At 43.2% G+C, this 24,502-nt stretch overlaps 1 protein-coding gene across 1 annotated transcript in view; it reads left to right on the forward strand.

The window, feature by feature from the left end:
- The window catches only part of lrp5 (low density lipoprotein receptor-related protein 5), a 58,511-nt gene extending 34,783 nt beyond the window's left edge, over positions 1–23,728 (forward strand). The window contains exons 12-29 of the mRNA XM_041996369.1: positions 3,008–3,224; positions 3,301–3,454; positions 4,371–4,506; positions 4,805–5,049; positions 5,134–5,318; positions 9,436–9,584; positions 9,725–9,902; positions 10,693–10,889; positions 10,972–11,177; positions 11,287–11,477; positions 15,073–15,282; positions 15,381–15,506; positions 15,595–15,831; positions 19,016–19,126; positions 19,207–19,446; positions 19,530–19,672; positions 19,763–19,860; positions 21,686–23,728. Of these exons, the coding sequence (XP_041852303.1) occupies positions 3,008–3,224; positions 3,301–3,454; positions 4,371–4,506; positions 4,805–5,049; positions 5,134–5,318; positions 9,436–9,584; positions 9,725–9,902; positions 10,693–10,889; positions 10,972–11,177; positions 11,287–11,477; positions 15,073–15,282; positions 15,381–15,506; positions 15,595–15,831; positions 19,016–19,126; positions 19,207–19,446; positions 19,530–19,672; positions 19,763–19,860; positions 21,686–21,998 (3,336 nt within the window). The 3' untranslated portion in view covers positions 21,999–23,728. The remainder of the gene's footprint in view (positions 1–3,007; positions 3,225–3,300; positions 3,455–4,370; positions 4,507–4,804; positions 5,050–5,133; positions 5,319–9,435; positions 9,585–9,724; positions 9,903–10,692; positions 10,890–10,971; positions 11,178–11,286; positions 11,478–15,072; positions 15,283–15,380; positions 15,507–15,594; positions 15,832–19,015; positions 19,127–19,206; positions 19,447–19,529; positions 19,673–19,762; positions 19,861–21,685) is intronic.
- The last annotated feature ends 774 nt before the right edge of the window (positions 23,729–24,502 follow it).

Here is a 24,502-nt window from a genome sequence, read left to right on the forward strand (position 1 = left end):
GTCTGTACAACACATGTCAGCTGTTACAGCAGCCAAACATTGACCTTTGATATGTCGGCTCTATAGTCAATCTTCTGTAAAAAAAAAAAAAAAAAAAATCTTGGTGCTATTATTGATAAAGTCTTTAAACTACAGCAGCAGATCAGTTCAGTGGTCCTCAGAAAGTTGAGGATTCACTTGCCAGGATTTTATAAAAGCTCACCCTTTTGTTCATTATGTCCCGGTTAGACGACTGCAGCTCTTCATCACTTGTTGATGAGGAGGACACAACGTGATGCTGCTCTCCTTCACTGGCTTCCTGTTAGTTTCAGAATAATCTTTAAGATTTGGTTTTAATTGTGGCTCCATTGTGCTGTATCTGAGCTGCTTCACCCTCAGCTCTGAGATCTTCAGCCCGGCTGTTTGTGAACATTTCATAGTCCAGACTTAGAAATAGGCACAGTCTTCACATCAGAGCTGCTCAGACTCATGTGGTTAAATCCGAATTTTAGAGCAGTGTCTTTGTGCTGACTTTTAAACACAGTGGAGCTTGACATTTATTTGAGCGTATTCCTCTTTATATACATATACACTACCGTTCAAAAGTTTGGGGTCACTTTGCCATGGGATTTAATAGGAAAGTGACCCCAAACTTTTGAACGGTAGGATATATATATATATATTTTTAATTTGAATCTGTATTTAGATTGTATATTTTGGGAAAGTGGTCTTGTTGTAAATGTGCTTTATAAATAAAGTTGAGCTTGATCTGCAGCCTTGTTGTGGTTCAGTTTCTCCTGTTGCTTCTTCACCTGACTGCGGGAGACAGACAGGCTAGAGGTGGAGTCAGAGGAGATCTCAGTATGTTCTCATGTTAGACTGGTTAAGGTCCATGACTGAGCTGCACTGAGTGGAGGTGTGATGGGAAAGCTGTGGGCTCATGGAGGCTGTCCGGTGAGAGGTTCCTTTTACTTAAAGCTGCTGATCATTTTTATTCCCTCGCATTTTTCTGCTGGTACAGGCTTTGCAAGTTTAACTGTTCAGCTCATTTACTCTCCCCAGACTTAAGTCTTTTTTCTCCTTGAAACCTTTGTTTAAATATTTATGTAGATTTAGTCATTAAAGACAATGTGTAGGTCTTCACACACATTTATCTGTCTGTTGCTGTGGCTTCTATGACTTTTCAGGTGAACATGTTGGTCCATGTAATTTTGGACAGTTTGTTTTTTCTATGAAACAAAAAAGGAAAAAAAAAAAACTACTGAAAAACCTCTTGTTTTTCTTGTTTTCATCTCAACAAAACAAAAAACAAAACCTTATTTGTTTCCAATCTGTGGTCAGAGGAGAAGTTAAAAAATATATTAAGAAGCATCTAGATTTAACTTTGTTGACGTCACATGACTCAGAAGTTTTCTCTGCTCCGTGTTCGCTGTGTAGACTGCACCTGCAAAACTGTGTTGAACTCATCTAATCATCATTATAAATTCATTCAGAATTCATCTTTCCTGACTTTGTGCATTAGGAAGATTAAAAGTGATTTGATGTTTTAGAGATTTTTTTTGTTTCCACCTGTATCTGGAGATACCGAGTAGTTGGATTAATAGTTTATTTGTTGGACAACTATTTTTCTATTTAAGTTGACTGTTTTTATTACTTTATTAGAGAGCAGTCATTTCAATCCAGTTCACAAACATGATTAAAAAGTAAAAGTTGTGGTGTTTCCATATAACATAATTTTTTAGTTTGTGCAATATTGTCCTGCACAAATCATATCAGTTCTTTTTCGACAGAATAAATACAATAAACACCTGTCTCTTATCTCAGAGGTCAAAGTACATTTGTGGAAATTGGAGGACATACACTGCCTGGCCAAAAAAAAAGTTGCCACCTGGATTTAACTAAGCAAAGCAGTACAGGCCTCCTAATTGATCATTACTGGATGTTTATCTTTCAGCTGGTGTAATGGATGCAATGAGTACTTTCTCATTTCTTAAACAACCACGACAAAAGATACATCCCATAGTTGTGGAAAAGATGATAAATCTGTTTCAGAAGGGTCAAATCATTGGCATCAAGCAAAGAAAACATCTAAGGAGATACAGACACCACTAAAACTGTGTTAGGAACTGTCCTAAACATTATTTAAAAACTGGAAGAGTGGAGAACCACTAATCAGTGAGGCTAACTGGAGAAACAGGTTTCAATTTGCTAGAAAGCATAAAAACTGGACTCTGGAGCAATGGAAGGTCACGTGGTCTGATGAGTCCAATTTGACCCTGTTCCAGAGTGATGGGAGTATCAGGATAAGAAGAGAGGAGGATGAAGTGATAAGCCATCATGCCTAGCGCTACTGTACAAGCCTGTGGGGGCAGTCTATGATCTGGAGTTGCTGAAGTTGGTCAGGGCTACATTCAACAACATTATGTGCCCAGTGAATGAGGTCAGCAGATACCTGAATATACTGAATGAGCAGGTTATTCCATCTTCCCTGATGGCACAGCCATATTCCAAGATGACAATGCCAGGATTCATCAGGCTCAGATTGTGAGAGAGTAGTTCAGGGAGCATGAGAGATCATTTTCAAGCATGGATTAACTACCACAGAGTCCAAACCTGAGCCCAATGAAAATCTTTGGGATGTGCTGGAGAAGGCTTTGCACAGTGGTCGGACTCTCCCATCATCAATACAAGATCTTGATGAAAAATTACGGCAACACTAGATGGAAATAAATCTTGTGACATTGCAGAAGCTTCTAGAAACAATGCCAAAAGCTTATCGAATGCTGCTGTAATCAAAGCTAAAGATGTTCCAATGAAATATTACAGTGTGACCTTTTATATTGTGGTGGTGACGTTTCTTTTTTAGCCAGGCAATGTATTTTACATTTCTAAATTACATTTTTTTATCCCTGCAATCTAAATTTGAGTGCATTTTACTTTTACGTTGTGTTTGTTATATCATGATATAAAAACAGAGTTTACAAAGTTCACTTACTTATTGGCTTTCATGCGTTTCTACCTGTCGCAGGTGATCAATGTGGACGGCAGTGGCAGACAGATTCTGCTGGAGGACAAGTTACCTCACATCTTTGGTTTCACTCTGCTGGGCGATTACATTTACTGGACCGACTGGCAGAGACGCAGCATCGAGAGGGTCCACAAAGCTACGGCTGTACGAGAAATAATCATCGATCAGCTGCCCGATTTAATGGGTTTGAAGGCAACTAAAGTGACCGAGACGCATGGTAAGATTTCCTGGGGTTTCTAATGATTTCTAAAGATGAGAAAAGATTAAATAAGGTGAAACTTGGTCTGTGTCAGGTACAAACGGCTGTGCAGGAGATAACGGTGGATGCAGCCATCTGTGCTTCTGGCGTCAGCGGGCGGTCAGTTGTGCCTGTCCCATGGGGATGGAGCTCTTGTCAGACCTCCAGACCTGTGTGGTTCCTGAGGCTTTCCTGCTCTTCACCAACAGGTACACCTGTCTGTCAGCAGCCTTACAAACAGCTTTAACAAAGTGATAGTCTCTTTCCATTTCTGTGCCACTAGTTTACTGTTCACCTTCTAATAATTTCCTAATTTACCTCACCCTGATGAAGACTAAGACACCACAGAACAGTTTCCAACTTTGCCTCAGACCATTTTAAATGAGCTTTGGTCGAGAGAAGAAGGCAGTGCAACTTAAAAAGAAAACGAATGGAAAGTTGATCAATAAAACAATGCAAGGATAAAAAAGCAGCACATTCAGAACAACATAAGATTCAAATAAAATAAACTGTAAAGAAAATTTATCTGTTTAAATAAATAAAATGTTTAAATAAAAAAAAACATATTTATTTAAATCAATGTCTATAAATAAATCTTGTAAGACTTGCCAGTCCACCATGACACACTGTACCTTTAATGCATCTGTAGTTCTTTATGTGTTTGTTTGATTGTAAAAAACTAGTGTTAGAGGCTTCGGTGCTGGATAGTTTAAACCAACACTCAGCTCTGCCTCGTTATAGCTGCCACATGTTCCTGCAGACAGTTCTCTACTTTTTGTTTCTCCATTGTTTTTCCTGTGATTTGTTGCTGCCATCATAGTTGAGATACGCTAACATTTTTCATCAAACTGTAAAATATTTCACTTAATTGTTTATAATCATTTTTATTTTTATTTATGATTCTCTAAGAATAGTCAGCGTTTATAAATAATCAAACACGTAAGAGTATTTCTGTTCTTGGGTCTCTTACTACAGACAACAGAGACAGAGTATTGTCGGCCATCTATAGGTTTGTCTTTGTTTCATGTCCACATTGACTAATCTAAGAACTGAGTTAAAGTCTTGACGTCAGAATTAAAAAACAGGAAATATATGTAAAGATGGTCTGGTCCTTCTCCTCCTCAGGGACAGCATTAGGAGCATATCTCTGGGTACCAACAGCAATGATGTGGCCATCCCTCTGACAGGAGTCAAAGAGGCCTCTGCTCTCGACTTCGATGTCTCTGAGAGGAGAATTTACTGGACCGACATTCAGGCCAAGGTAGGCTGGTTTTTTAATCTGAGTTTAGGTTCTGTCAGACGAACATATTCACTGAATAAAGTTCATGAAATTATTTCATCTTTCCTTAACTTTCTTCATCATCTTAGAAGGGGGTGCCATATGACAAAAATGGCATGAAAATATAAAAAACAAGAAATTTAAAAAAAGGAATAAGACTTTCTATTTCTGGAGTTAAAGCTGATTAAAAGATTTAAAGTAGAAGGAAAGTATAAAATGATATAACCCTGGAGGGTTAAACTGATTTAAGTTAACATATTTGATCCTTGTCCTCTGTCAGACCATCAGCAGGGCGTACATGAACGGAAGCTCTGTGGAATATGTGATCGAGTTCGGACTGGACTACCCAGAAGACATGGCAGTAGACTGGATGGGTCATAACATCTATTGGGCAGATACAGGGACGAACCGCATCGAAGTGGCCCGGTTGGATGGCCAGTACCGGCAAGTTCTGGTCTACAAGGACTTGGATAAACCACGCTCACTGGACAACCCACGGTCACTTGCACTGGACCCGGCAAACGGGTAGGATCAGGAATTCATGCATTTTCACCATGATTTAATGTAAACCTCCACAGGTGAATCAGGTCCTCAGTTTTGTCTCCACAGCTACATGTACTGGACAGAGTGGGGGGGTCGACCACGTATAGCTAGAGCCTACATGGACGGCAGCACCATCACCACTTTGGTGGGCAAAGTGGGCCGGGCCAACGGATTGACCATCGACTATGTAGATCATCGGCTGTACTGGACTGACCTGGACACGTATATGATTGAAAGCACCAACATGCAAGGTATGGCCTCACACAGCAGCAGCTATGCTAGCTACGCCTACATGGACAAATATGTGTGCTATCTGATTAAAATCAGTCTGATCAGAGAGTCCAACTGACATGTTTACATGGACACTGGATGAAGTGATCCAATCAGTTGTTTGTTTAAATGATGGAGATTTAATATGATCTTAAAGCTTTTGACATGCACAATATGTACTAAGAAGAAGATGAAGGAAATGTTCTCCTGGAGGAAAATGAGTCGGATGGAACCGTATCTTATACTGCTGGCCATTTTTGCTCTTTTTAATAAAGTGGCAAAGCTCATTCTTCCAGAGTTTCTGATTATAAATATATTTGGCAAAGTCCAGCGGCCTCAGCTACAAACCTGTTTTTTTTTCTTAGCGAGGTAATTTTGGGATTAAACTGGGGTTTTTCCATCCTATGGCGCTGGTTTACTTTTTACAGGGGTAGATCACAATGGTAACTTGCACTGAACAGCTAAGGCTAGATACACACATAAAGATTATTGGGCTGTTTTTGTCCTGATTTTGCCCTTTCCCGACCAAGGACGGCAAACGCCCAAATAAGATTTTCCTATAAAATTATCATTTGGTCTGAGGTGTGTCACAAGCGAATTTGTCCCTACAATTGGCTCTTAAAACGGGTCGTGGCCGACAATCGGAAATATTGAACATGTTCAATATTTAAGACCAAAAATCACGTGTGTGTAACAAAAAAAAAAAGGTGTGGAACAGAATGTAGCCAATCAGAGAGCAAGATGGCTGGGGAGCAAGGAAGGATATAAAGTCCATGTTCACGCTGTCTCCAGTCTGTAATGTTTTACAGTTGTGGCTTTTTCTGGTAACAATAGTCCCAAGACCACCATCATTACTTCATCAAGTATGTCCTCTTCCATGCTGGGTGTTGTGTTTTCCGGTTGTTGCCATGGGCCTTCTTCATTTTTGTTAGACCACGTTTGATCACGTGAGATTTCCGGCTCAGAGGACTAGATTGTAGATTGGTTGCAGGACAGCATCGTTATGTGTGTGTTCTGTGCTGAGATTATCGGAGCACGCCACACACAGTATGATCAACAGTGCCTGATATTTTATCTTCGTGTGAATTCTCGAACATCAGATTAAAACAATCTTTGTGTGTACCTAGCCCAACCTGCTCCAGAGCAGGCTATGTTCTGGATAAAAGATCAACAAGTATAAAAGCGCAACCTCCTACCATCTGTTTACTTGGAAAATGGCCTGCCCATTCTGTCGCTGTTGCCATGCGGATCTAGAGAGGAACGCTTAGAAGAAAAAGAGTTTTTATGAATAGATGCATCCCTTTGATGAGGAAATAAAGCCTAGTCACTGATCGCGTTCAAGTATGTTTATGTACTTGTTCTTGACTTGTCCCCAGGTTTGTTTAACTCCACTAGGGTTGCATCTGAAATAATGAGGTTAATAAAAATGGTCACACATGGCACAACTGCAGAATTGTGAATAAATGGAATGCACAACTATTTGTGCCGTCAGGGTAAGGAATTAATATTCCAGCACAAACGTGCTCACACAGGGTGCTGAGCCTCAAAATTACCCAATGGAAAATATAAAGGAAAGGAAGGGCCCTGAGGAAGCGGTCTGCCCGAAACGCCTGGACTGTAATAAAGTGAGACTGAATGATCAGAGTGCTCTCCGTTTATATTGTCCCCTGAAATAATATCATTGCTATAATCTCAGAGTCGCAAATTTTCTGCCAGCATTCTTTCCTGGCTGTTGCTGCAGCAACAGTGTTGGTTTTGGCCTGGATCATGTGTTTGAATACTTAATATTTCTGAAGAATAATTGTCTGCTCCTCCATGGTGAAGTGTGCTGCACTGCAGGTTTCCTCCGTGTTTGCGATTGGTTAGACGCTGCAGACCCCACCCCTTTTATGTGCAGGAGATAACAAGCACTGATCAAGGTGGGAAAACCCTGGGTTGATTTACCCAGTTGATAACCAGCTTCATAGTGTCAATTATCAGGACTGTGAATGCCTGGGTAAGTCAATCCAGGTAACAGAGATCCCAGCTAGTACAGGCCTAAGTTCTATTTTACTGCCGCCATTTAATTTTTTTTCTAAAACTTATCACTTAACCTCCACATAGTTCAAGCATACTCAGAAACAACATACACCATAGAAACCATCAGAATGACTGTAAACATGGTTATTTTATCCTGTTGATCTGACTGTGGAAGGGTTTAAACCACCTCTCTGGATCGGATAGAGAATTCCTTCTGATCTAGGCCGATTTAATCAGCTGATGTGTTTACATTTTAATTTTGATTGGACGTTCGATCTGATCAGAAGTGCTCCATATAAAGGCAAGGCAGTTATCTTTACAGCACGTCATGTACAGGACAATTCAAAGTGCTTTACATAAAACAAAAGCATTACAGATTTTAAGAAATAGTAAAAAACACATAGCAAGAATCACAATAAAATAATAAATTACATTAAAATGACTTAATGCTAGATAAGTTAAAAAGTTACCGTGCCGAGTTAATTCATAGGCGCATGAGAAAAGATCTTTATAACCTGGATTTAAAGTGTCTACATTTGGTTTAATCTCCACGGGCGGTTTGTTCCACTTGTTTGCAGCATAACAGCTAAATACTGCTTCTCCATGTTTAGTCTGGACCCTGGTCTGGTCTCTGGTCTGGACCCTGGTCTGGACTAGTTGAGTAGAGTCTTTGGATGGTCTTTGAATGGTTTATATTCTCTGAACATATCACAGATGGATTCTGGGCCTAAATCATTCTGGGATTTGTAAACAATCAGAAAGGTTTTAAATCTATTCTGTGACTGACTGGAAACCAGTATCAACTGGAAACCAGTGTAAAGATGTTATAACTGGTGTGATGTGTTCAGATCTCTTAGTCCTGGTTAAAACTCTAGCAGCAGCGTTTTGGATGAGCTGCAGATGTTTAATGCTCTTTTTAGGAAGTCCTGTTAAAAGACCAGTACAGTAATCCAGTCTACTAGAGATGGATGCAAGTTTCTCTTGGTCTTTCTGGGAGACTAAAATTTAAATTCTGTTGATGTTTCTGAGCTGGTATAAAGCTTCTTAGTGAAGCTTTGATGTGGCTGCTGAAAGTCAGATCTGAGTCTATCAACACTCCCAGGTTACAAACTTGGTCGGTGATTTAAGAGCCCGAGTCTCCAGGTGTTTACCAATGCTGACCCTCTTCTCTTTGGTACCAAACAGAATAATCTCAGTTTTGTCTTCATTTAATTGTAGAAAATTCTCCTTCATCCAGGTGTTTATTTGCTCCAGACACTGACACAGTAAGTCTGTTGGACTGCAGTCATCTGGTGACAAAGCCCCATAAAGTTGTGTATCATCAGCATAACTTTGATAATTAATGCTATAGTTCTGTAATATTTGACCCAAAGGGAGCATATACAAGTTGAACAGAAGAGGTCCAAGGACTGACCCCTGGGGGACTCCACAAGTCATGGCCACTCACTCGGATTCATAGCTGCCGATCGTAACAAAATAACTCCGGTCTTCTAAATAGGACCTGAACCAGTTGAGGACCGCTCCAGAAAGTCCAACCAAGTTTTCCAGCATGTGCAACAGGATTCTGTGATCTACAGTATAGAGGCGTCTAGAGTCCTTTTCTTTAGGAGGCTTACTAGCAGCTATCTGTAGTGAGTTGGGAAAATTGCCTGATGCCAGTGAGCTGTTAACTATCAGTAGGAAATCACTTTCTACTGAGGTAAAAACTGTTTTTAAAAAGTCGGATGGTATCATGTCCAGAGTGCATGTTGTTGATTTCAAATGCCAAATGATTTCTTTTAGGATTTTTAAATCAACCATATTAAATTGCGATATAACATCAGAATTATTTCCAGGTTTTATAGACAGACTAATTTTCTTGTTTGACTGTGTGGAATTAATATTTTGCCTAATTGTTTTAATTTTTGGCTAAAAAAGTTGGCAAATTGGTTTCATTTCTCTGTGGAAAGGAGCTCTGGGCTTATCTGTATGTATAAATGCAGCTACTGTCTCACCTGAGACGTTAAATAAATCTGGTATATCTGTTTATAATTCCCCGCTGGGTTTAGTAAAGTATTATTTCATGTCACATCTTTTCAGGCCTTCAGAGAGAGATCATTGTGGACGACCTCCCTCACCCCTTTGGTCTGACTCAGTACAGGGATTTTATCTACTGGACTGATTTTAACTTGCGCAGTATTGAGCGGGCAGATAAACGTAGTGGACTGAACCGGACCGTGGTGCTCCAGGTAGGAACCAGTTTAAGCTCTGGACCCGGTTGTATCATCATTGTAGGACATGATGTTTAACTTTTACTGTTGTTTTGATGAAATATGGAGATGATCTCGGGAATCAGGCAGTGTGGTAGACTGAAAACTGTAATCCTCAGGGTCAGCTGGAGCTGATGCTGGACATCCTGGTGTTCCACTCCTCACGTCAGGACGGCACCAACGACTGTTCCTATAACAACGGGAACTGTGCCCACCTGTGCCTGGCCACGCCTGCTGGTGCCCAGTGTCGCTGTGCCTCCCACTACACCCTGGACCCTGATGGTAGAAACTGTAGCTGTAAGTATAGAAGATAGCCATGAAGGAAAAGCTGTGGCAACCATCAGTGTTCCACAACATGTTCCCAGTGGTCTGAAATAAGGCAGTAAAATCCGAATCCCAGAAAATCTTGAAAATTTTTCAAAAAACAATTTCACCTTCTTTCTGGTCATGGACATCATCCTCTACCTCCTTTCTTTTCTTGTAACCATCTGCCACTGGAGAGTGCTATCATTTATATCATCATCGGTTTCTTAGGAACCTTAGTTTGTAATTCTGTTGGGTAAATTGTTATCGATAGCTCACCTTTTAGGTGATCTATGGAAGTTTTACAGGTGTTTATATCCAGTAGGTTTACAATCCACCCATGAATTGTAGTGTTTATTCAGAGACTCTATAATGTAAATCCACAATGAGTGATCCATGATAAAACCATTATTTATCACATTTTAAAAAAAGAAAATCACTATCACTACTATGTTGCTAAGAGACCTCTGTTTTGTCCTGGAAATTATGCTAAAGCAACGTCCTGTGAAACCTTTCATTAATCAGGTAGCTTAAATTGACGGTGACTTAGAAAGTTTGATATCTGTCTGAAAGAACAAAAACAATCATCCTCTATGGCTGGAATAAAGCCAAGAAGACGTTTTTGATGGTGCTTAAAAACGAGCTGAGGTGGAGTTGGTTTTTGTGATGATAGTAGGCGACTAGTAGCATAAATAACTGTAGACAGAAAAAACTACTCAGGCAGTTTCAGGAGGTCAGATGGGGTGTTCAGTAAAGTTCACCAACTCCACACATCTGTCTGCAGCACCTTCCAGTTTCCTGCTGTTCAGTCAGAAGACCAGCATCAGCCGGATGGTTTTAGGAGAGCAGAGTCCAGACATCATCCTGCCCATTCACGTCATGAGGAACGTCCGAGCCGTCAGCTACGACCCCCTGGACCGGATGGTCTACTGGCTGGACGGACGACAAAACATCCGACGGGCAAGAGATGATGGATCCATGGTAATCGTCGCTCTGACACACTGCGCTGTAGTATTTACTCAGAGAGCCGTCAGTCACATGACTTTGTTTTGGTTACCTCCAGTCTGCAATGATAGCCAGCAGCACCGCTCAAGCTGTGGACAATCAGCTTCATGACCTAAGCCTGGACCCCTACAGTCGGCACATTTACTGGACCTGTGAGACAACTAACACCATCAACGTCCAGAGGATGGATGGTCACAACGTAGGTGTGGTCATCAAGGACGACACCGACAAGCCAAGGGCCATTGTGGTCAACGCTGAGAAAGGGTGAAGTCATCTGTAGATCTGCTCAGTCAGGAGGATTCATCCACAGCTGAAATGATGAGAAAATGTCCAACACTCAGGTTGTTGTGTTGACATGTGCATGTCTCTGCAGGTACATGTACTTCACCACCATCCAGGAGCGCTCAGCAAAGATCGAAGGAGCCAGTCTGGACGGCACCGAGAGGGAATCTTTGTTCACCACCGGGCTCATCAGACCTGTTGCTCTGGCTCTGGACAACAAGCTGGCAAAACTCTTCTGGGTCGATGCCGACCTCAAACGCATTGAGAGCAGCGACCTGACAGGTGAGTTCACACAAACTGAAGGAATAAACCTGGTTGTCAGGGACCAAACAGTAAAGCAACACGGAAACCGTAATTTCAAAAGCTGGATTTTTATTGACCTAAAAATTCCAAAATGATACGAAATCCAGAAGAATGAATAAACCAGCCGGCCAATAAAAGAGGTCCACTAAATATAACCTTACTCAAAAGTGTAATTTAAACAAATCAAAAACAAATCAAACTGTAACCATTTTAGCTTCTACTCTGAGGCAGGGTCTTTTCGGGTTCCATGGGAACCCACATGACGTAGGTGTTTGGTGATTGGTAGCCATGCCCCTTGCCTGACTTCCGCTTATTCATTTGCGCTTCTTCTGGCCCCGCCATTTTTAAAACTACTGTTTCAGCTACGGACAACAACATTAGCTTCTTAGTGGTGTTGTTTTCTTCTCTCTTTATTTTTTGTGGGTTTTGTTTTGTGGTGCTACAGTAACATGTGACTGTCGCAGACTGTTGCGTCATATCTGTCCCTGACTCATGTGCGAATGCATATTGAAGGAAGGGCAGTTCATTGAACGGAATTCGAGGCAGACTGTTCTTAGAACTGCATTCTTAGAACTTCTCTGTCCGCATGTGGCTATTGAGCGTGAAACATTACCACATTGGTACTTGAGCCATCACACACACACACAAACACACCAGGCTTTGTTGTTTTTTTATTAATTTGATTTCTTTGTTGTGGTGTTCTGTGTTCCCAAGCGTGTTGTGAGGGTCTGCTGGGAACGTCTGGCAGAGTCCCCTGTCAGAAAGAGTTTCAACTCCCATCTCTGGCAGATCTTCAACCATGTCCCGGGTGAGGCGGGGGACATTGAGTCAGAGTGGGCTGTGGTCCGTGCCTCTATTGTCGAGGTGGCCAGCCGCAGCTGTGGCCGTAAGGTCGTCGGTGCCTGTCGTGGCGGTAACCCCCGAACTCGTTGGTGGACACCGGCAGTAAGGGATGCCATCAAGCTGAAGAAGGAGTCCTATCGGGCCTTTTTGGCCTGTGGGACTCTAGAGGCAGCTGATGGGTATCGGCAGGCTAAGTGGAATGCAACCTTGGCGGTCGCTAAGGCAAAAGCTTAGGCATGGGAGGAGTTTGGAGAGGCCATGGAGAATGACTTCCGGACGGCTTTGAGGAGATTCTGGTCCACCATCCGGGGGCTCAGGAGGGGAAAGAAGTGCTCCATCAACACTGTGTACAGTGGGGATGGGGGGCTGCTGACCTCGACTCGGGCGGTAAGGTGGTGAAGGGAATACTTCGAAGACCTTCTCAATCCCACCAACACGTCTTCCGATGAGGAAGCAGAGTCAGGGGTAGCTGGTGCTGGCTCTCCTATCTCTGGGGCTGAGGTCGCTGAGGTGGATAAAAAAGCTCCTCGGTGGCAAGGCCCCGGGGGTGGATGAGGTTCGCCCAGAGTTCCTTAAGGCTCTGGTGCTGTAGGGCTGTCTTGGCTGACAGCTTGCAGCATCGCGTGGACATCGTGGACAGTTCACCTGGACTGGCAGACTGGGGTGGTGGTCCCCCTCTTCAAAAATGGGAACCGGAGGGTCTGCTCCAACTACAGAGGGATCACACTCCTCAGTAAGGTCCCCGGTAAGGTCTATTCAAGGGTGCTGGAGAGGAGGGTCCGTCGGATAGTCGAACCTCTTCAGGGTCTTTGAGGGGGCATGGGAGTTTGCCCAACCAATCTACATGTGCTTTGTGGACTTGGTGAAGGCATTTGACCGTGTCCCCCGGGGACTCTTGTGGGGGGTACTCCAGGAGTATGGAGTGCCGGACCCACTTGTACGAGCTGTCCGGTCCCTGTACGATGGGTGTCAGAGCTTGGTCCGCATTGCTGGCAGTAAATCAGAATCGTTTCCAGTGGACTCTGCCAAGGCTGCCCTTAGTCACCGATTCTGTTCATAACTTTTATGGACAGAATTTCTAGGCGCAGCCGAGGTGTTGAGGGGATCCGGTTCGGTGGCCTCAGGATTGGGTCTCTGCTCTTTGCGGATGATGTGGTTCTGTTGGCTTCATCGGGTAGTGATCTTCAGCTCTCACTGGAGCGATTCGCAGTTGAGTGTGAAGCGGCTGGGATGAGAATCAGCACCTCCAAGTCCGAGACCATGGTCCTCATCCGGAAAAGAGTGGAGTGCTCTCTCAGGGTCTGCAATAGGGTCCTGCCCCAAGTGGAGGAGTTCACGTATCTCGGGGTCTTGTTCACGAGCGAGGGATGGATGGAGCGGGTGATTAACAGGTGGAGCGGTGCGGTGTCTGCAGTGATGCAGACTCTGCATCGGTCTGTTGTGGTGAAGAGGGAGTTGAGCCAAAAGGCAAAGCTCTCGATTTACCGGTCGATCTACGTTCCTACCCTGGTCATGAGCTGTGGGTAGTGACTGAAAGAACAAGACCGCGAATACAAGTGGCCGACATGGGTTTTCTCCGCAGGGTAGCTGGGCTCTCACTTAGAGATAGGGTGAGAAGCTCGATGATCCGGGAGGGGCTCAGAGTAGAGCCGCTACTCTTCCACATCGAGAGGAGCCAGATGAGGTGGCTCGGGCATCTGGTTAGGATGCCACCTGGACGCCTGGTGAGGTGTTCCGGGCAAGTCCCACCGGAAAGAGGCCCCGGGGAAGACCCAGGACACGCTGGATGGACTACATCTCTCAGCTGGCCTGGGAACTCCTCGGGATCCCTCTGGATGAGCTGGTGAATGTGGCTGAGGAGAGAGAAGTCTGGGTTTCCCTGCTTAGGCAGCTGCCCCCACGACCCGACTCCGGATAAGTGGCAGAAAATGGATGGATGGGTGGATGGATGGATGAGTGGGGGGGTGGATGGATGGATGGATGGATGAAGGGTGGGTGGGTGGATGGATGGATGAATGGATGGATGGGTGGGTGGATGGATGGATGGATGGTTCTGTGTTGTTCATTTAAAGATTTGATTAAAATGTTAAACAATAGTAATGATAGCTTTTGTTACAAAATAAATGCATAAAATTAAAACCATACAAATAAGCCTTTTATGAATACACTTAGTAAAATCCATAATTGCTAAATTAGGCTAAATTAGAATCTCAGATGGATCCTAAATGAAAAGCCATTTGGAAGCTGGAAGATCCAAATCTATGAAAAGAGCCGGACCTCCATCACTACGATGAATGAAGCAAATCACCACATTTTCCATCCATGGTGCCGTTTACCAGCTGCTGTCTTAAAGGAAGTGAGATGTGTAGAAGGAAAAACAAAAATCAGGCAATGGCTGGACAGTGTACTTAACTAGCCTGGTTAGTAAGTTACTTACTAACCAGTCCCTTGCTTTAAAGATAATAACGAATGTTGTTGCTCAATATTTTTATGGAAAAAAAAAACAAAAATAAAATAATTATTTAAAAAAACATGCATGATTAAATGCATCCAGTTGCTTTGATAATCTCAATTTGTTGTTTTGGGGAGTGGAAATTCTGATTGTACGGTAAATTCAGGAATCTACTCGCCACATTGGCTGCTCCTGGCACGTTAAAAATGTGTCCTTTTGTCCAGTCGCTGCTTCCTGTGATAAATTCTTCCACATTATTTTGAACTAAATCTATGCCAGGAGCCAATCGGATTGTCCTCCAGGATTCTAACATCCTCCAGCCGCTGGGATTGACAATTCTGGGAGATCATCTGTACTGGATTGACCGGCAGCAGCAGATGATTGAAAGGGTGGACAAATTGACTGGAGATGGACGCACACGCATCCAGGGACGGATTTTCTACCTGACCTCCATCCATGCTGTAGAAGAGATGAATCAGCAGGAGTTTGGTACAGATAACATACTTTATTGATCACCTAGCTGGAACACATGATACTGATCTGGATTTCAACCGTATATCTGCTGTAACCAGTGTTTCTTCTCTCAGCATCCCATCCTTGTTCCCGTGACAACGGCGGCTGTTCCCACATGTGCATCGCTAAAGGTGATGGGACTCCTCGCTGCTCCTGTCCCATGCACCTGGTGTTGCTGCAGGACCTGCTGCACTGTGGAGGTGAACACCAAAACACTCCGAGTCAGAACAGATCCTGCTCTGTGGGCGTTTTTCCTCCTCCTCATGTCACCTTCTGCTTCTCTTTCAGAACCTCCTACCTGCTCCACAGAGCAGTTCACCTGCTCCACTGGAGAAATCGACTGTATTCCTCTGTCCTGGCGATGTGACCACCTCCCTGAATGTGAGGATGGCAGCGATGAAGAAAACTGTCCTGTTTGCTCCTCCTTCCACTTCCAGTGTGATGATGGGAGCTGTATCGATGCTCAGAGGCGCTGTGATGGAGAACTTGACTGTCCTGATAAGTCTGATGAGCAGGACTGTGAAAGTAAGTGAAATACAAAGCTCTGCTGTGTTTGAGGCATGAAAGAAACTTTAAAACCAGCAGCTCAGGATTTGTTCAAGGTCTGTCCAGAGCCCTCATTTACCAACCATTCATTTACAAACTCTCCTAAACTCCATCCTAGGAATGAAATTTATCATGTTGAAGGGAGTTCTGTCATGTTTCTGTCTTTTTAAGAGAGATGTTGTTAAAGAACCAACATTAAACCTTTAAAACAGTGTGGCAGCACACAGACATGGTGTATCTTCAGCAGGGAGACAGAAACCACCTGAACTTCCTCTGTTGGTTTAAACTGTTCTGGAGGGTTGAAGGAGCCTTGATTTGAGTTGGTTTTGTGATTTGATGTAACTTACACACATTCCCAGCATCATTGCAGCTGTGTGCTGTTTGATTTCAGTCTGATGTTGAATTGTTCAAGAGAAATAAATGTATGTTGGAGAAAAGACCACATCTAGCAGGGATGGTTTAATACAGCTGAGTGATGGTCAAAGAATGTCCCACCTGTCTCATGTCGGACACTAAAATCCATCCATCCATCCATTTTCTATACTGCTTATTCCAATTCAGGGTTGCGGGAAAGCTGGAGCTCATCCCAGCAAATAGCCGGCGTGAGGCAGGGTACACCTGGACAGGTCACCAGTCCATCACAGGGCCAACACACAGAGACAAACAACCACGCACACTCACTCCTAGGAAGGATGTAGAATAACCAGTTAACCTAGCATCATGTCGTTGGATGATGTGAGAAAGCCGGAGAACCTGGAGAGAACCCACACATACACTGGGAGAACATGCAAACTCCACACAGAAAGGCCGCTGTTCCATCCTCCCCCCAGCTGTGGCTCGAACCAGCGATCTTCTTGCTGTGAGGTGCTAACCACCACATCACTGTGCAGCCTGGTGGCTAAAATCCCACCTGGATATTCACTGGATACTAGTTAGTATAACTCTGCCACACAGATCCCAGATCATGGCAGAAATCAAGCCAGATTGGTTTCAAGAAGAAGTCACTGTGATCTCACCAATCAGATCAGCTGTCTGATGTGACCTCACAGCACAGCGCAGAGTTTCAAATTTCTTTGATAACATCAGATCAATAGTAATAGGTTCTCACCTCTTTGTTTCAGGTGTCTTTTATAAGGTTTGAAAACAAAGAAGCTACATGTTGATTTTTTCTAAAAGATTCCTAATTGAGTAATTATGTCCATGTAAAAACTGAGATTGCTGTGACATCTGCAGTAATAATCAGTTTCCCTGCTCTAAAACTAGATTCTCTTCCTACTCACATCTGATATTTAAGAACATGAATGTTCTCGTGCACTAAATATGTTCACATCTGTGCATAAGAACAGTTGATAAGTGACGATCCAGGATCTGTGTTAAGAATGAATTGTGGACAAATATAAAAACAACAAAATAACAAAAAAATACCCTTGAAGAAACAAAAAAGGACAAATAATTTTAACATCTACACATGATATAAAACATCAACCCCAGATGATATGAAACGTTTATCTTGTGCTCTGTGAATGAAAGCGGCTGTCATCTATAAATGAACAACGCCACAACTGGTTTTATTTTCAGCTCATCAGAAAATGTTCGTCATTTCTAAACTTTACAAAATTCTGCACAAAAATCACCAAATATCAAATTACCTGCAGCCTCTGAGGCAGACTGAAAGACTTAATTCTGGTTTTATTTATCCATCATGTCTGTCCTGGAAGGAGGACAATACTTAGGTATAAATAGGTTTGATTCAGAAGTCTGTGATGGAGGAAATCATCAGACATACGGTTTAAACAAACTTTTACTTAAATGGTCCAACACTGAGCCAACAGGAAGGAAAAAACTATGAACCTCTGACTTCGAACTTAACAGACTGGTGTGATCATACGAAGCAGAGATAGCCTGAAAAATGAATTCTGAAAACATTCAGATTTAAACCTCTGTTTGCAGCTTCCACAGGTTCATTTACCTGATCCGGACTTTTACAGATGAAATGAACATCAATAAATGGGATTATTGATTTATTTATTTTAAAAGGATCGTTTAGAGCAACTAAAAAAACTTTATTGTAACAACAGACCAGGTGCAAAAACAGGAAGCTCTTTTATTAAAGAAAACCAAAAAGAATCGGAACATTTTTTACCACCACATCGTGGAGCTGAGGACGTGTTGTGAGTTTTGATGGTGGATAGAAATCTCCTGAGGTTCTTCACCGTCTGGACCAAGTTTCAGGTTCCTCTTGGGTTCTTGTAGCTGCTGCAGAAATCGCAGCCCTCAGGAAGACGATCGTTTCACTTTTCATTGATATTAACAAACCTGTTTTCAGGCTCATTTTATTTACATCATCATAGCAGCAGAATGATGGTCTGGCTCATCATGTGGTGCCGAACAAATATGCTTTGCCAAAAAGATCTTTGTGGATTTAAGGCTTTTTAGTTACATGTTAATGTTGGACCAGACAAGACGCAACAAATGAAAAGGAAAGAGAGAAGAAAAAGGAGAGAAAGATACAACAGGCAGAAACAGCAGCAACAACTGTACAACCAAAACAGAAAAAGCAGACCAGCAGCTGCAACACTGGTAAAACAAACTTATTAACATGAGGGAACCATGTTCAACATGTTCAACATGTTCAACATGTTTACCAACAAGCTAGCAAGAAACACCCTCACCATGACAGCTCACAGTCGATACCATAGCTTGGTAAATAGACTATACTTGTATACCCAATCAGTGTGCTTTTAAGCTATGTGACATTCACCCGATCTCACACACACACACACACACACACACACACACACACACACACACACACACACACATCTGTTGTTTGTTATAGCGGTCATCTGTCACACTCATTCATACCCTGACAGACACATCGGTAGGCAGTTCAGACATTGATTCCAGGCTTCCCCTGACTCCATGCCAAAGTGTCCTTGGACAAGACACCGAACCCCACGTTGCCTCCCAGTGTGTCTGTGGGGGAATAAATGTGTATATTCGTTATCGATCAATGAGCTGAAACTATGAACTCCAACCTCAAACTGATCAGATCTTTGTTTTTTCTGGAGGAACTCTGGGATCCAACATGTTACGTTACCATCCTGCAGCAACCTGAGAATGAGCATGAACATGTGATAACCTGACCTCCATCTTCCTGCAGCCATCTGCTCTCCCAGCCAGTTCCGCTGTGGTGACAACCAGTGCATCCTGAAGAAGCAGCAGTGTGACAACTACTCCGACTGCTCCGATGGATCCGACGAGCTGGCATGTGGTACGAACAGTCAGATATTCCTACGACATGAACAGGATTTTACATCAGACCCTGATCTGGTTTTTCTCATCCATGTATAGAGTTTGTTTCTCCTCCGTCGAACTTCATCCCAAACCCCGATCCCAACCCCATCGGGCCCGTCATCGCCATCATCCTGCTGGTGTTTGTGACCGGTGGAGCTTATTTTGTGTGTCAGCGTGTGGTGTGTCGGCGCTACAAGAACCCCAACGGGACGTTTCCTCATGAATACGTCAGCGGGACACCCCACGTTCCCCTTAACTTCATCACTCCCAGCAGCTCTCAGCATGGTACCTTCCAAGGTCTGATCAGACACACAACACCAGCCACGGCAGCTCTCAGCAGTTCTGGTACCAGTAACACCAGTACGTATTCATGTGTGCAGGCATCTCCTGTGGGAAATCCATCATGAGCTCGGTCAGCCTGATGGGCAGCAGCAGCAGTGGGGCTCCTCTCTACGACAGGAACCATGTGACCGGAGCTTCGTCCAGCAGCTCGTCCTCCACCAAAGGGGCTTTCTACCCTCAGGTCCACACACACACACACACACACACACACACACACACACACACAGCTCGATGTTTCCATTTAGATAACACTGATCTGTTGTGTTTCTAGATCCTGAACCCTCCTCCTTCTCCGGCCACTGACCGTTCCCTTTACAACACAGAGATCTTCTACTCGTCCAACAGTCCGTCCACCACCAGATCATACAGGTGATCAGTCTGTCCACGTCCATCCGAGCAGTCAAACCTATGTCCATCTTAAACAAGATGATTTTCCAGATTTTTGTGAATGTGTCTCCAGTTATGCACAGATATCAAGAATGTATCATGTAAGTCGAATGGTGTCGTAGCTGGTTCGACTTATTCCAGGATGTAGAGACGTAGAAAACATGTTGAGATGAAGCAAAAGAAGAACAAAGTTTCTTAAGTTAAACATCCAAGTCCAGATCGTCCCAGACATGCAGCGCAGATCACTAATGTGGTACCAGACAAAGAATAAAAACTTTATTGTTTACACTTTTAATGTTACCAGGGCTTTATTTTTCTGGTTGTTGTCAAGCTCAGTCTATAGCGGTAATACCCTTTAATACGTTTTACCTGTAGCCAGTTTTTCATTGTTAAAAAGAAAAAAACAAAAACAAGCATGTGCACCTGTTAACATGAAGTTTACAGAAAGATATGCAGCATATATGGCGAGGAGCTGGAAGACTACTACGTCTGTGACGTTGCAGCAGATTTTCCAGAGACATCCTGGTGTGATCTTTGTTGTAGTTCATCATGATGTTCGCCTCAGGTTCTGGATCTGATTCTGGATCTGATGTACAACTGGATTGGAGCTCATGTCATGATCAAAAACAGAATTTTATTCTCTTTTGTTTGTTTGTTTTATTTTTACAAGCTGCAGAAAGTCTGTTGTTCTGAAACAAATACAACCTGTTTGGTGAAGAGATAATCTAGAGGTACCTGTGATTAAGAATGAACTGAGTAGATTGATCATGTCAGGTGAGAACCTGAAGCTGCACAGTAAGTCCATTTATGACATTTTTTGTCATCAAACAAAGACTGACTGGAGAAAGAGTAAAATGTTCAGATGAAGGGTACAGATGTTCCTTCTCATTAAGCTTGACTTGTTCTGCAAGTTTAACCCTTAAATCTCGGCTAGATATCTGGCGCCCCGAACACTCTCTCTTAAATCATCCACAGTTTCTCAGGAACGGTAGTGTGTAACTCTGTGGGGTGAATTGTGGTGGGTAGCTGAGCCTTTAGGTGATCTACAGAAGTTTTCCAGACATTTATATCCCGTCCGAGAGGTTTACAAACCAGCCTCAAAATATAATGTTTGTTTAGAGACTCTGTGTTACTAAAAACCTCTATTTTGGTCTGGAATTGGTCGAAATTTCAAACTTTCCACCAATCAGAGAGCTCAAATTGATGATAATGTCCAATCAGGAGCAGCCAAAGATCAACAAGTGAGCAGAAGGTTCTGTGTCTGTCTAAAAAGAAGAAAAATAATGGTCCTCTTTGGCTGGAATAAAGACAAGAAGATGTTTTTGATGCATGACAGGGCCGAAAACCAGCTGAGCTGGAGTTGGTTTTGTAAGGTTGGTAGGTAGGTTGTAGCATAAATAACTGTAAATAGCAAAAAAAAAAAGAAAAAAAAGCCTTGAAGAAAAAGTGTAAAATAATAGTTTCTGTTGTGTGTTTGTTACCGGGCCCAATATCTTTTTCTCCTTAAAGCCAAGACTTAAGAGAATGATGTGCAGATGAGACTGTTGATCTGTTAATTCTGCAAAGTTCTGTTAGAAATAAATTCTGTTTCGTTGCTTCGGTTGGTCTTTATGGTGCTGTATCTGTTGATAAATTCATTTTACATCATTTTATCCTCATGATCTGACAACTGAGGATATTCTGAAAAAATAATGTCTGGATATTGACTGGGATTCAAAGAGTTGAGTTTGGTTTGGAGTTTTAAAGATTAAAGATGGAAGAGATGCAAAACCATCACCTAAGCAACCTCTGTCTCTGTCTCCATCAGGCCGTACCACCCGATCCGTGGCGCCGCCCCACCCACAACACCCTGCAGCACCGACGTCTGTGACAGTGACTACACCCCCCACCCCCCCGCCGGCCTGCCGTCATCGGCGAGCCGCTGGAAGGCCTCAGGCCATGGTAAACACAACAAGTACTACATGGACCTGAACTCAGACTCAGACCCCTACCCTCCACCCCCCACCCCACGCTCTCAGTACATGTCAGCTGAGGAGAGCTGCCCCCCATCCCCCTCCACAGAACGATCCTACTTCCACCTGTCCCCCCCACCCCCTTCTCCCTGCACCGACTCCTCATGACCCCCCAACAAACAATGAGCCCTGTGAGGAAGAAAGTGTTGAAGACTCCTGGCTCCAGTTTTTTTAGGGAAAGACCTCCTCACCTCAGACATGTGCCCCTACATACCACGGTGGTCAATCCATCATTCCAGTTGTCCTCCAGATGTCAGGTCTTCTGATGAGATGTGTCCTGCAGGCTCTGCTCTGCCCAGAGGCTCAGAGAGGAGAAGAACTACAGCTACTCCTCCTTCAGCCTTCATCTTCTTCTCTTGGGTCACTTCTTCCTCCAAGACTGAATTCTGACCCTAAAACCTGGGGAAGCTCCTTCAGCTGAGAACTGATGCCAAACAGTGGAGGAGGGAAAACCTCAAACCGCTGAATCCACAAACCAAGCCATGGACCCTGCCTCTCCGACCCCCTGCTGCTGTCTCCTCTTCTTCCTCCTCTTCCTCCTCCTCAGAGACAGGAAGCAGCAGAAATGTACATAGTGCTGGAATTATTTTCAGATTTCATTCATGATGGATGATCCAGAAAAATGACAGATGAATGAGAGGAAACAAAAGAATGATGGATGGATGGATGCATGGATGGATGGATGGATGGATGGATGGATGCATGGATGGATGGATGGATGCATGCATGGATGGATGGATGGATGGATGGATGAACCTCGTAGATCTTCCTACAAACCAAAACCTGGTGTCCATGTGGACTTGTTGTACAGACAAGTGATGAAGTGACTGAACTGTTAGAGGTGGACTCTCAGTCTGAATCGTCATCACCTCCTCTTTCCACTCTTCGTCCTGTTTACCAAAACTATGTTTGCTGCTATTGTGTACATAATCATCAGAGGCCAAAATGACCACTCTCATTCTCACATTAGATTATGAAGCTATTTTACACCTCCTAACTAATTATTCTTATAGTATCTCGTCGTATTTGTATGTTCTTCGTGTAGATGATCATGTATGTCTGTCTGGTCTGGTTTGAAGGAGTCCTTCTGGGTTTCCAGCTGAGACTTTAATCCAGAGCTGTTTCAGGATCAGCTGAAGGTGTGGGAGACGCTGAGTCTGTAGTATGTTGATCTAACTGTCATGAGAAGGTTTTAGTTGTAGTCTAACAAGCACTTGAGGCCTAAGGTTTGGACCTCTGAGGGGGTAAAACCTGCTGAATACGTCCCCACATCAAACTACCAAAGCCAGATATTTCCCTCACATCACAATGAACTGTTGTCTTGACTTTCCTCTCTCTGTGATGGGTTCTGACCCGTGATGACCATCCTACCTTCAGTTTCACCACCTCAGATCAGAGGTCTGTGAAGTCTGAGGACAGACTAATTCCTGTTTTAATGTTCAGACTGGGACCAGAATCAAAATTGTAATAACACAGTAAATATGAAGAATAGGTTGGAGGGACTCAGAAAACCAAGAGTCCTCCAGAAGAGTCAGAGTCCCCTGACTGAATCCAAAGGATACACCTTGGATCAGGAGGCAAAGCCTGCGGACTGGCCTCGGATCAACATCCCACTTTGGTTCTGGATCAGCTTCGGTTCCAGAGCAGCTTCGGTTCAGCGTTGTGGTTTTCCAAGCAGCACATCAGGAACATGGCGGGCTCTGACCCCTGAGTCAAACCACTATGCCACTAAAAGCCCTTAAAACGCTGTATTTGCTGTCTCAGCTAAGAATGCTTCGTGTAATTTACACTTTTGTATCAAAAGCATTTTTATATAATAAAGGTTTTATTTTAAGGAACGCTGTTTTTTGTGGTGGATTTCATGATTTTTATTTTCATTTATCTATACTGATAGTCCAAGTCTGGGTCAGGAGGGAGGGTCCATTCCAGCAATTGGCAGGCGAGGGGCAGGGTCTACCCTGGACAGGCCGCCAGTCTATCACAGGATTTTTTTTTTTTATTATTCTCAGATCAGAAAATATTCTTCTCAGTATTTTAATTTACAGATCCTGCTTATTAAGGATCTGTAGATCTTGGAGCTGTAGCTTTTATTAGGACTGAGGAGAGCAGAGGCTCACGTTGCTCCTGCAGGCTGGTCTTTATGGTGAGAAAGTGACATCTAGTGGCCAAATCCAGAAACTACAGGTTGTTGGATAAGATTCAATCAAATGACTGTACATGATGATGATGATATAAATTAAACATCATTAGATTGCTCATCCGCACCTCAAAATGAAATGATGTTCTCTTAAAAATGTCCAGTTAAAGGACTCTCCAGCTTCACTCACTGGGACACACTGTGTCTGTGATGAGCATCATTTATTCCCATCAGAATGAAAAGTGAAGACAAATAAAATGTAGACTAATAATCTGATGAATTTAAGGATAAATTTCTTTTATCCATCATTCATCTAACCATGGTTAAATGGGTGAGTTACCAAGTCTGAACCAAGTCAAACCTCTGATAAACAACATGAAATGTACTCACCGTCCACTGCCTGGAGAATTGGTCTCAAGAAACTCCAGGAGCTGGGATGTGATAGTGGTCAGGCTGATCTAAATCTGCTTCCATC

This window comes from Melanotaenia boesemani, chromosome 10 (assembly GCF_017639745.1).
Source record: "Melanotaenia boesemani isolate fMelBoe1 chromosome 10, fMelBoe1.pri, whole genome shotgun sequence".
In the NCBI taxonomy this organism is placed as follows: domain Eukaryota; kingdom Metazoa; phylum Chordata; class Actinopteri; order Atheriniformes; family Melanotaeniidae; genus Melanotaenia; species Melanotaenia boesemani.